This window comes from Heterobasidion irregulare (genome assembly GCF_000320585.1).
Source record: "Heterobasidion irregulare TC 32-1 unplaced genomic scaffold scaffold_06, whole genome shotgun sequence".
In the NCBI taxonomy this organism is placed as follows: domain Eukaryota; kingdom Fungi; phylum Basidiomycota; class Agaricomycetes; order Russulales; family Bondarzewiaceae; genus Heterobasidion; species Heterobasidion irregulare.
Genome location: NW_009258202.1, coordinates 80538 through 92846, shown reverse-complemented (window position 1 = coordinate 92846; position 12309 = coordinate 80538). Strand labels below are relative to the sequence as shown.

General features: G+C 55.2%; 3 protein-coding genes across 3 annotated transcripts; 1 reads left to right on the top strand and 2 right to left on the bottom strand.

Annotated features, from left to right (window-relative positions):
- Positions 1-541: 541 nt before the first annotated feature.
- HETIRDRAFT_418288 (uncharacterized protein) lies at positions 542-2122 on the bottom strand (the record flags this gene model as incomplete). Its single annotated transcript, XM_009548730.1, has 7 exons — positions 542-798; positions 859-1010; positions 1071-1317; positions 1371-1596; positions 1652-1712; positions 1775-1947; positions 1997-2122. The coding sequence occupies 7 exons, from the start codon at positions 2120-2122 to the stop codon at positions 542-544; spliced, it is 1242 nt and encodes a 413-aa protein (XP_009547025.1).
- Positions 2123-3215: 1093 nt separating this feature from the next.
- On the bottom strand, positions 3216-3782 carry HETIRDRAFT_451895 (uncharacterized protein; the record flags this gene model as incomplete). The annotated part of the gene is made up of 4 exons (XM_009548729.1): positions 3216-3275; positions 3326-3386; positions 3443-3606; positions 3657-3782. 4 exons carry the CDS (start codon positions 3780-3782, stop codon positions 3216-3218), a joined length of 411 nt encoding a protein of 136 aa, XP_009547024.1.
- Positions 3783-6128: 2346 nt separating this feature from the next.
- Positions 6129-11113, top strand: HETIRDRAFT_451894 (uncharacterized protein; the record flags this gene model as incomplete). The annotated part of the gene is made up of 10 exons (XM_009548728.1): positions 6129-6257; positions 6314-6592; positions 6661-6849; positions 6904-7110; positions 7167-7257; positions 8383-8471; positions 8590-8658; positions 8719-9604; positions 9668-10130; positions 10213-11113. The coding sequence occupies 10 exons, from the start codon at positions 6129-6131 to the stop codon at positions 11111-11113; spliced, it is 3303 nt and encodes a 1100-aa protein (XP_009547023.1).
- Between the last annotated feature and the right edge of the window lie 1196 nt (positions 11114-12309).

Genomic DNA, 12309 nt, shown 5'->3' with positions numbered 1-12309 from the left:
CGTACAGGACGGGTGGGTTTGCGGTGAAAAATGCCCATTGGCAGAGCTAGAAACGGTGCGCGTTGCACAGTAGAACTAGAGGAGCACGGATTTTTATAGCAATGGTCAAACTAAACCTGTCTTGATAATAGGCGGGATGATCGTGCATGCTCTTAGCACAATCTTTGCCATAACATTGATGGCCCAAGGGTAAGGCGCGAGAACATTCTGTCCATGCACACACGATTTATATATCTATATATCTGAGGGGAGACGGATTCGCGCACAACCACTCCGCTTACCAGACCCCATCGAGTGACATGGCTAGATCATGACGCACACATACGTACGCGTATTTTGTCTATATAGTTATGTATCGAGCTCGAATGTGACTGACCTTTTTCCTACCACTGTTGCTGGTGCGTTAGCGCCCCTTCTAGGAGTCAAGCAATAACAAGCGACGCGATTGATCCCGGGAACAGATTATCCAATTATCTCGACAACTCTGAAGAATATGAAGGTGATGTCATGGACCATCACGCACGTACAAACTATTACCAGTTCAATGATTTTCGATGACAAAAGAACATGTCTCGTCTGTCTCATCAACTACAGCAAGGGATCCATCCGCCCATCCAGTCCGGCTGGAGAGAAATGATATCTTCCCATGCTGCCCCTGATATCCTGATATCGTGAAATTCACCATACCATCAGCGAGATGGATAAGCCCCATCGTCAGCCCTCGGCCAGAGCCTTTGCATTGAACAAAGCTGACGCCGCCCATGTTCGCGTCCATTGTCACGTACATTCCGTTATATCCTACATACCGATAGGTGTCATGAGCAGATCTTGTCTGATTGAGAAATCGGACAGAATCACCGATCAAGTTGAGACGATCACCTCGAAGCTTGACAATGAACTTGGCTTCATCATCAAATCGATCGTCAGAGAATTCCAGTTCATCGTTGGCGTTGGCCTTGAGATACCTGCCATCGACACTTTTCACCGCTATTGTCCCGCTGACTTTAGCTCTGGTACTGACGCTGAATCGAAGGTGAGATCTTGAGCCAAAGATATACAGAACCTCTCACACGTTCTCGATTAAGAAGCGGCAACTTTCATCCTCAACACGCTTGACGGCGAGGGAGCCGTTGTATGACGGGTGACCAGCTTGGCTTGACAAGAACCAAACCTGACCATCTTGGCCTTGGTAGCCAGAGATGGTAAAGCAAACCTTTCCATTGCGGCGATGGGCTATTCCGACGTCGAGGCCTCCACCAGGACCTTCGCATTTAACGTCGTCGACATAATACATGTTTACATGTTTTCCGTTGCTCCCTAATGCTAAGGAATTGTTGCTTATCCTTCTTAGATACAGAGCTAGATCTTACCTATCAGTGCTATCTTTCCCCCTTTGGGCTGAACAGTGAATTTGCCGTTCTTATCGAGAACTGTACTGCTGAACTCGAGTCCGTTGGTACTGGTGACCTTCATATATTTTCCGTCGATTCCCTTGATGGCAATGATCGCAGAGACATCCGCTTGGGCCATGGTTGGTTCAACGGGTATAAGAATCCACCAATTGCGAGGGTCACTAGCTCCCTCGTACAGCGTAATCTTCAACATGGCAATGAAGGTGCGTAATGTCATATATCAAGCGATGCGTACTTACCAATGCTCCAATCTCAACATTATCCAATCCCCAATACAACGAAGTGTCAGTACAGGCGATGCTAAAAAGCGAGATGAACTATTTGAATTTAGATATATCTGAAGAAAACCCAGATGGACTCACGTATATTGGCCCCGCACCCGAGTGTCGCGAATGTCCCACAGCTGGGGCTGATGGGACTGATCCCTGCCTTTGACAGTATCTCCAGCCTTGGAACGACCAGGAGTTCTAGCATGAAAGCCGTTTCCGAAGTTGGAGATGGTGTATCGACCATTCGAACGCTTCGCGATACGCCACTGAAGATGGATTTGCTTTTGTGTATCGAGAGAAGTAAGTAGATCGTACCAATTCCTTGTAGCTGTCTTCTTCGATGCCAGCGATGAGGGGCGCCCCTCCTTGTTCACTGCGAATGACAGCGAGATTTTTGTGTTTCACGTTAGTGAGGATGTAGATTCCGTTCTCGACGCTCATGACTTGAACAAAGTTCGATTTAAGAACAAGAGCGCTTTCCCGTGCGATTCAAGCAACTCATCCGTGTCTTGATAATCATAGCCCAAACGGGTTCTACAGGACACTCACATGGGCAGTCTATCCTCATGTAGTTCCAGTACTTCCTCGTGACATTGGACCATGGAAAGCAGGCGCCTTCGATCGACTTGTCGATATACAATCGTAGACTCGGAACTGAAAAGGAAATCTAGACCTGATCAGATGTCTTGTGGTACAAGCTAAATTAGGAGTATGGGAGTTACGATCGCCGAAAGGTGAGCAACTCTTTGATTTTGAGCCGGCTGCCACTTCATTATAGCAAAAGGGGGCGTCAGCGAAGGCTCTGGAATTCGGAAATTTTGTACGGCGTGCCTGCGCAGCTCATATGATCGATTTGAGCCACAAATGACTGAACGCCGCATGCCCGCATGCCTTTCATCTATCGTTGAGGGTCGCCCCTGCTAGTCTCTTCGATTCTTCCAAGTACATGAACCCGGTGGCCCCAGTGTTCCATGGAAAACTAGACAGAGGTTGCGTATCTGGCCTAATACTTGCTGAAGTCTCACCTAGAAAGGATACTCCCCAGCCTCATATAGAATGCGCACTAATGGCTATAGATCGCTGTAGATAGATACACTTCCAGTTGCACTGTAGCAATCGGCAGCAGCCTTCAAAGGTGCTGAGCAGTGTATATTACATGTCGGCCTACCTGATGGTGCGTGCACAGAGATCAAATGCTGGCGCCATGCAAGTGCCATCTATGAGTTAAGTTTGCGCTCCTTTTGAAGGGTATGAAGCTTGAAATTGAAACGTTGAAGAGACGGAAGAGAGCTGGTGGTAGTGTCGGTCAAAGCCGGAGTGGCCAGAAATGTAGCACGGGCCGGGTCACTTTATTTGTTCTGATTCTCAGCTAAGTGTTTCAGTAGTATTTCCCAAAAGGGCTTTTTTGGACATACTTGGGAAAAAAAATATAACAAACAGTGCATTTCGAAAGCTATGACACTTAACTCAGCAACTATCGTACAGTTTACCCATATTCCGAGACCAGGCAGACAACAATTCCATCACTCAGAAATCAGGCCCTTTCAAAGCTCCACCAGTTGCGGGTGTCAGTGGCAGAGGTTGAGAGTTCAATCTGGTAAAATGATGAGAGATACAACCAGAAAAATTGAGTCACGATCTCACGGGCGTCCCAGGTTGATCGTCGGCCAGCCCCCAATAGATGCGAGAATCAGTAGTGGCGATACTAGTAATTGAGCGGTGAGTTCGAGGCAATTAGAGGACACGAGAGTAAGAACAAACGTGTATTGACCCTTCACGCGGGTCTCTTGTATCTCCCATTGTTGCTGTTGCGCCCTGCCCTCGACGGTCGCGCCTGCTGAAGCGCGGTTCCCCGCGTTGGCGAACGATGCCTGCTGGAGGTTCCGGATGGTGTACTTTCCGTTACCGAGCAAAGAAACATTCCACTGCGATTTATTCAGTTCCGTACCGTCAATCGGTATAGATATCGACATACTTTTTCGTCATCGCCATACGAACGAGCATTGGCGGCAAGGGGAGAGCCGTCGTTGGGGTCGGCGAGGGCAGCTATGTTAGTTTGTTTGACGTTTTTGATGATGTACAAGCCAGTGGCAATAGGCATTGTGAGTGAGCTTAAGTGGATGCTGTACTAGAAAGACGATGCTGGGCGAAGTGCGCTTGAGATGACAGCGAGAAAACGAAGCCTATTTATCTAAGGGACTCGATACTGGCGGGAAAGCAGGCGGTTTTGGGCCGACGAATCGTCGTGCCGAAGTCCATGAGCACGAGGGATTGACACTTCGAGCAAACCCCTTCCCTGTAAATTGTTTTGTTTTGTGTACAAGAGCACCGGGACAGCGAATACAGGCAATGTTCCATCCGAAATCTCACCGCTGTGCCTCGTGTTCTTTGCCTGTTTCTATCGATGTTGACCATGGTCTAGCCGTTTTTGAGCGAGCGTTAGACGATAGCCAACGTTGGTGTCAGTGAGCGAATCGATGTGCGCATGTGCAGGCTATCGCGAAGATGGCCACTGCTCACCCTTCTTTGTCACCTGTGTAGCAGGCCGCAAGCTCCATCGCGAATAAGGCAATTCCCTAAAGCCACTGCTCTCGAACGACAACTTCTATGAAATGAAGATGGCTGACTACGCACCAGGTCATAATCAGCGCTATATCAGTCCTTTGAACACCGCCATTACCATGATTGGCATAGATCAATGCACCTTGTAGATAATTTTGGACATGCTATACAGCGCTGGAGAATTGGTACATCATGATCCCGGTGACCGGTCAGTGCAGTACAGGGCACTGCGCTTGAACATCGTATTTTGAAGTCAGCTCTGCGAAGGCGTACCTGTGGCGTCCAGTTTGGACATTATTGTAAGCTTGCGTTATCCTGACAAACACCACAAATCAGTGGACATCGACCAAAAGTTGCTGCGCTTGGCTGGTTTCCACTGGTCCCCGTCGCTGACAGAAGACAGTCGTTCCGTGCACGAGGACTCCACATAAGCCCTGGCATATGTCTACCGGAAGACGTGTCAATGATGACTCGGATGGCGTGCTTGGAAACTGCCAAAGTATGCACTTGGACTTTGGATACATGCCAGTACCACGCTCATGTGTGCACTCAGCCTGAGTGCACGCATGAACTTGAGAATGTAGACCCAAACCACTCTGAGGGTCCCGGCTCGTCGCCCGAGTCCTCATATTCATACCCCATCTCCAACCTGGAATCGTCTAGGCTTAGCCTTTCGAGGAGTGAGTACACGTTATCCAACTTGCTGCGAGCGGCGGAGATTCATACGCAAGCGCGATGTCAAGCTCGAGTCTAAGTCTATGGCTTGAGGGCGGCCTCGTGTAGGTGTGCTTTATCCGTCCATCTGGAGCAGAGGGTTCCAGATGAAGTATCCGATAGGGCAATGGACATTATGGACGTGAGCTGCATATGAGAGAGGTGCCGAGAGGAGACGTCGGACTTTTGGAACAGGGGGGTCGTGGGAGTTTTCCAGGCCCGCGGTGCTCTCGGCTGGCCAAACAGGATTACAACCGCGCTCAGCGTTCAACGTTCAGCCTTGCTCAATACCCACCTGCGTTTCTGGGTTGCAACCTACTTTTGCCTTTGGGGCGGGAGGCACCTCAGATATCCAGATCTTTCGACGTCTTCGACGCATCTGTCAGCGAGGAACGATATAACCCAAAAATACAACGCACCCCTGATTTCAAAGGGTGTGCTCTTGATGAATGTGTTCAACTCGCGGCGCTCGCCATGCTCCTGGTCAATTGGGGTACGTGTCAGTAGCAGTGGTCCCTAGGCTTCCATCCAAGCCGACCCAAGGACAGTACCCAATGATAGGCGAAAACTTGGGATAGCCTTAACGGGTATCTATCGGATGAATCACTGATGGATCGCGGAACAATTGGGGCGTAGACATGAGCGATTTCCACGATGGTATTGTACGTATTCACATGAGACGATTCTAGAATTGACCATGCTCAGGAAATTAATGAAGCGTTCGAACCGGAGTTTCGATTCACAGAAGAGCTGTACTTCAAGCTTTGATGTCAAGTATTCGTCTGGATGTAAGTAGCTTTCCGTATTCTGTACCTGCATCGCGCATCTTTACAAAATCGAACAATGGAAACCTCGCAGGACAAGAATTGAGATAATCTGTAGCCGTATTAACACTGGCGAAGTCCCGCTTCGGCACTCATCATCACTTTGTCAGATTGGTGGGTCTGTATGGCTCACTCATGTGATGCACCCAGATACCGGCCTTGATTCACAATTTCTTCCATAATGTCAATGGACACAAGAGCAAAGCTCGAGAACATTCTGTCCACGCAGACGCGATCGATATTCACTATATAACCGAGGCAAGACGAGATTCGCCCACAACCGCCCCGCCTACCAGACCTCTCCTGCGACCCCAGTCTCAGTCCAAGCATCTCTCACTGTTCTCACAATGGCTATCGTCGAGAGTGGTAACTACTTTATCGAGAACGTCAAACAGAAGAACATCGCTGCTGTCGTCGACAACAGCATTGGGTCACCCCTCATGGCGAGCGTCCATATGAACAACACAGGAGAAGTCGTATGTAGATACACATTACCATCCTTTTGGATCGTTTCTGACTCTCTTCACTCAAGTGGAACGTCTTGCGCCTCAGCAACGAGCAGTACATCATCAAGAATATTGAATGCAATTTCTATGCATTCTCTGGAAGTCGCTCTTCAAAAGGAAACACCGTGGACGGAAAGGTGCGGACTCAGTACTGGAGAATCCAAGAGACCCGTGAGAAGGGAAAGTTTACGTTCGTCGCCCGTTACTCGATTAATCCCTCGTCCTTCTCATATATACAATCAAGAATCTCGACTACTGATACCGATGTATTCTGGAGTTTGTGCGATGCGGAAGCGAATACTCCCGTGCGCGATTTTATCTAGGGTCATATGACTACACTTCTGCTAACGCTTCAAGCCTATTTTCTTGACAGATCGAACTCGCCGAGATCTCAACTGACAAGCGCAGCTGGTGGATTTTTCGCGAAGCTCCATCAACTCAGACCTTCGACATTAAGCAGACACCGCAGAACGAGAGCAACGAGAAAATCCAAGAAGTCTCTGATGGCATTAGCGAACGTGCAAGCACTGAGGTCATACCCCGATGCGATAATATTCAAAAGGTAAGTATTATTTACCGTAGTAGATCATCTTCAACTCGCCGATACCTTGCACAGACTGTTGAAGGAATGAAGGCCAAGGGCAAGAGCGAGGACGAGATCATTGCCACAGTGTCCCCTCTCCTCAAAGACGTCAATCTTCACCTTGGTCAAATGGACAGCGACGTCAAATGGGTCCAAGCTTCCTCCAAAAATCGATCTCCCAACGAGAATTCGCAGCAGCCAACGGCTTCGGAGCAGAATTTAGCAAGTTCTCTCCAGAACGTGCGTGTCCCCTCTGTCTCCCGCTGGATAGACTCTTGACGATCGTGGCAATCAAGATGATGACGGGGGTCACGGTCATGTTTGACTCTTTTGACACTCTTCCGCGGGCCAAAGCAGCGTTATCCAAGTGGCGCTTCGCTTTCAGCGGTGCGCATGAATCCCTTCAGTTTCTTAGAATGTCGTGCTTATAGCCATGTGCAGGTGTGATAATAAATATTTTCGACGGTCTAGATGGCTTACTGGGAGGCGTGATCGAATCTGTGACTGGAGCGGGAGGTCAGTTCAAGGAAACCGTGGGTTTGGGCAGCTCGATGACGCCCCTCGATTCCCAACTCCATGCAAAACCTGCTACTGGGCGCGCTGGTAGCTCTGCTCACTCCAGTCGTGGTTTCTTGTCAATCTAAGTATCGAGATTGCCCTAGATTTTTTTCCATCGGCCATTTCTATGGTCTTGCAACTTGTTGACTCGCTCTCTTGTACGAATGATATACGATTTTGATATTGACTTCAATATGCCTGAAATCAGTATAAACGATCGTAGACGGGATAACACAGGGTCGTGCTTGCCCACAAGAGCCAGATTGACGCTTGCCGCTCTCCCGCTCAACAAAGTTAGTCTCAAAACTATCTGCTTCTACGATCATTGACTCCTCCCAAATATTTGCGGTGCACTCGCTAGGCACAACAGCCATCTAATTGTATCTACGATGTCTATCCTTCCTCGCCGGCTTGCAGGTCTGGCAAGCCAACATACGGTCTCTTTATCATCTTCATACGAACGAGCATTAGCGGCCAGGGGAGAGCCACCGTTGGGGTCGGCGAGGACAGGTATGTTAGTTCGTTTGACATTTTTCGCGATGTACAAACCGGTGGAGATAGGCATTGCGAGGGAAGTGTATCGGAGGCGGAGCTGGGCGAGGTGTATCTATAGTAGTGAAGGTACCTATCTTGTGGGATCGATGCTCGAGAAGAGGCGGACGGTCTCGAGCCGGAGAGACGCCATGCCGAGGAGCGGAAACATAAGGGTAGAATTGCTTGACAAACGTGGTATTTTCCTTACAACGCGACTCCGCCAGGCGCCGTGCGTACACGAACAGCAATCGGATGGTGCGGGGCCCAGGATAGAGAACACGTACAATGCCGCTGTTCGCCCGTTTAAGTAACCGCGTGCATCACCGAAAGCATGATGGAATCACGCAGACCATGGACACGCACGCATCCGCTTATAGAACGAACGTTCGTGCGGTCGTTCTACGACGAAACCGTTCCAAGTCAGCTCCGCAACGGCGGACCTGTGGCCTCCATTGTCCGACGCTATCATGGGCGCTGCCGCTATCTTCGAGGGGTGGACATTGATCGAGGTTTGTGGCTCCGTTTGACCGCACTGTATTTGCTTCTCGAGTTCAGATGCCGCTTGCGCGATGGCATCGTCCGGGGCTGAGCACGCCGAAAGCTTCGCTCTGAGCGTCGGTCGACAAGGGCGGTCTAGAGGCGACGTCTCCTGGTACGGTATCCCCGATTGTCCCTCCACTGCGACCGCCACAGATCGTATTCGAAAGGCACAGGAGACGAGATGCAGCGGGCTGAGTTTGTCATACGTATCCATAGAGTGATCTGCATGAGGAGGGCGTGGTCGAGGCCCTCCGCGGAGACGTCGGCTGCGGTGCAGAGATTCTCGGCACAGCGGACGAGGCGAGTCGATTGTGGCGTCGATCGCTCGATATCGCCGGTTTGCCAGAGAGGAGCGGGCATGCATACAGTACTGTCGGTTCGGAAGAGGGCTGTCGCGGATTTGGACTGGATACGCAGACAGAATGCGTGCAGTACCACTCAGCGGCTTGCCTTCCTGATGATCCCGACACGCTTACAAAGGGACGGTCTGCCTACAACAGCAGTTTGAACCAGAATCCTGCAATATGTGATGGCCGAATTGATAGGGAACGCGGCGTAGTCCAAGCGATGCCACGAGATGGGAAACAAACGACCGGAGGCAGGTTGAGGCTTCGGGCCTGCTCGACTCATTGCCGACTCACGAACTGCGAGGAGCCCAAGCGTGGAAACGGAGTCGTTCCGCACGACCTGCGGTGCAACGCGCCCTCTCGCGCGCGTCTGGTCCCACACGTGACCCGTATTGATTTCCTAATCGGGAACACGACCATGGGCGGCGGCAGGGAGAGTGGCACGGGCACGAGCACAAAGGCCAGAGCGCGCCACACGCTTGTCTCCCCACCACCACCACCACCAGCAACAGATCACACGGCGCTGCTGTACGCATCGAACACCTACATCCACACCTACATCTACATCCTCGCTCGACTACACGGCGCGATGCTCAGATCAGTCCTCGGCAGCGAGCGCGAGCGCGACGGTGCGGGCGATAGCGCGAGGGAAGCGCGCGGGACGAAACGCGCACGCGCGCGCGAGGACGAGGGCGGGGAAGAGAAAGAGAACGACGCGGCGGGGTTGGAGCGCGTGGGGGGCGCGCGGGGCACAGGTGCGCAGGGCTCGTTCGGTTCTTGAGCGTGCGGTGGCGGTGTCGCTGACGCTCGGACGGAAGACGCGCGGCGCGGGAAGCGCGCGAGAAGGGAGGACGACGACGCGGTGCTTGAGAGTCTGCAGAGGCCGGCGGCGGCGGCGATGATGTCTGATTATACGGACGACGTGCCGGTGGCTACGCCCGCGCCGCCCTCGGCGCCAACGTCCGATGTCGACGGCGGCGCGCTGCCGCTGGACGGCGTGACGGCGTGGCACGCGCGGTGGTGCCTGCGCGGGGCGACGGTGGCGGTGCGCGCGGGGGGCGTCGGGATGCGGGTGCACCAGGCCGTGCTGGCGCGGTATTCGGAGGTGTGGAGGGACCTCTGGGCGCTGCCTGCGTTTGCGGGCGAGGGCGAGGGTGAGGAGGAGGGGATGGGCGCGGGGGCGCCGGCGCCGGCGCGGGAGACGGCGGGCGGGCTGCCGGTGGTGGACGTGACGGAGTCTGCGGAGGCGTGGGACGTTATACTGACGGCGCTGTATCACCCGTGAGTGGTCTTCCCGCGCTGCACGGCGTAGCAAGACAGTGACTGACTGACTGACTGACTATACGCGCGTGCGCACGCGCAGGGAGGCGCTAGGCACGGAGGCGCGGGTGCCGTGGCGCACGGTGACGGTGCTGCTCGAGGCGAGCCGGAAGTACGTGTGCCTCCCGCTGCGCGCGGCGGCGATCCACCACCTCTCGCGGGTGTACCCGACGTCGCTCGAGGGATGGCACCGGCGCGTGGCGGACGCGGACGCGGCCGCGCCCGCGGGGCTGCACGCGTGCGCGCTGCGGCTCGCGCGGGAGTACGAGATTGCGGAGATCATGCCGGCGGTGTATTATATGCTCTCTATGGAGGACGAGGGGCGCCTGTGGGACGGGTGGGACGTCGGGGGCGCGGGCGGGGGCGGGGGCGGGGGCGTAGGAGGGAAGGTGGTGCTGCCGCGGGCGGAGGTGCGGACGGTGTTGCGCGGGCTGGGGATGATCCGGCGCGGGCGGCAGGACGCGATATTTGATTTCGTGAGGGGGATGGGGGTGGGGCCGGACGGGACGGCGCGGCGGCGGGCGAGCGGGCGGTGTGCGGGGCTGGCGCTGCGCGGGTACCGGTGCGGGCACTTCTTGGCGCGGCTGGCGCACGACTGGGAGGCGGAGGCGGCGGCGGAGGGCGGGGCGGGGGTGTACAGGCGCGGGGACGGTGGGCGGCACGATGCGCTGAAGGTGCTGGGGCGCGGTGCGCGGCGGGTTGCGGGGCAGTATTTGTGTGGGGGGTGTCGGGGGGCGTTTAAGCGGGAGATGATGCAGGGGCAGAGGAGGGTGTGGTTCCGGCTGCCGGTGGTGTTTGGGCTCGGGACGTGGTTTGATATCGAGGAGAGGGTGAGGCGGCAGAGGGACGACATGTTTGATTGGTTTGTGAAGCAGGAGCGGGAGCGGGAGCGAGAGGAGGAGGGCGACGGCGACGGCGACGGCGAGGGCGCGGGGGACGAGTGACGAGCGATGGGGCGGGATTGGTGTGTATTCTAGCTGGGTCGACGGGCGGGGCTCTCCTGCTGCTGGTTTGTTCTTTGTCTGGATTGAGAGGCGGGCTCTCCTGCTGCATTTAATTCATCTCGGTGCTTGTCAGACGGTGTGTCAAATAAGTCCGAAGAGAGACGATCACGGCGTTATGCTCGTGCGACGGGGATCCGAGCAGCAGGACGCGAGCGTGCGTGCTGTTCCGTGCGACGTGACGAACGATGGCGGGGCTGTGGAGGGGGAGGAGGACGGGGGTTACCATGAGTATTAGCTAATCGCGGCAGCAGCGTCCGACGACGCTGTCGCGCGCGCTCGCCTCGACGCTGGCACGAGCAGTCCACACCCTCCCTGCCTGCGTCGTCGCTGCCTGGAACGCAGTCAAGACCGCCAGCAGAGCCTCGACCCGCCTTCTCCACCTTCTCTTCTTCCTTTCGCCCATGTCGCAAGCCGTTCTTTCCCAACCGCCGACCGCCGGCCATGGCCACCCTGGCGCTCCACCGACTGCCGCCCACGCCAGCCACCGTCGCCAGCACACCGCCTCTGCGTCTCCAGCCCCATCCCCGCCGGGCAACTCAGCCGCACCGACGCCGACGCCGACGCCGACCCCGCAGGTGCACGTCAACGGCGCCCCCGTCCCCGTCGCCGCCCCCGCCCCCGCCCCCGCCCTGCGCGCGGCGAAGAGCGGGAGCGGGAGTGGTCCGGACGAGGCCAAGTGGGGGTCCAACTTCTGGGTCACCCTCGTCGATCCGCAGGTGAGTCGTGCGTGACGCTCCCGCCGTGTCCTCCGCGTGACCCGCCCCCGGGTCCAGTCCCAGGCCGCCTTCTTCGCCTGCCCCGCCACCGGCGAGGTCTCCTGGGACCCCCCCGTCGGCAACTTCGTGTACGTGCTCCTCCGCCCCGCCCCTCCGTCCCGTCCAGTCCTTGACTCCCCCCGTCCGTCCCCCCGCTCGCCCCAGCCTGCCCCCGAACAACGACGGCGAGTGGTGGGAGATCAGCGACCAGTCCCGCGGCGGCATCCCCTACTACTACCACACAAAGTCCGGTCAAACAGTCTGGGACAGGCCAGACGGCTTCGTCATCCCCCTCACCGTCCTCCAAGTGAGTCCCCCCCCGTACCTTACCTCATGCCGCAGCCCCTTCTCACTTTGCCTACCCACAGAACACCGCACTCG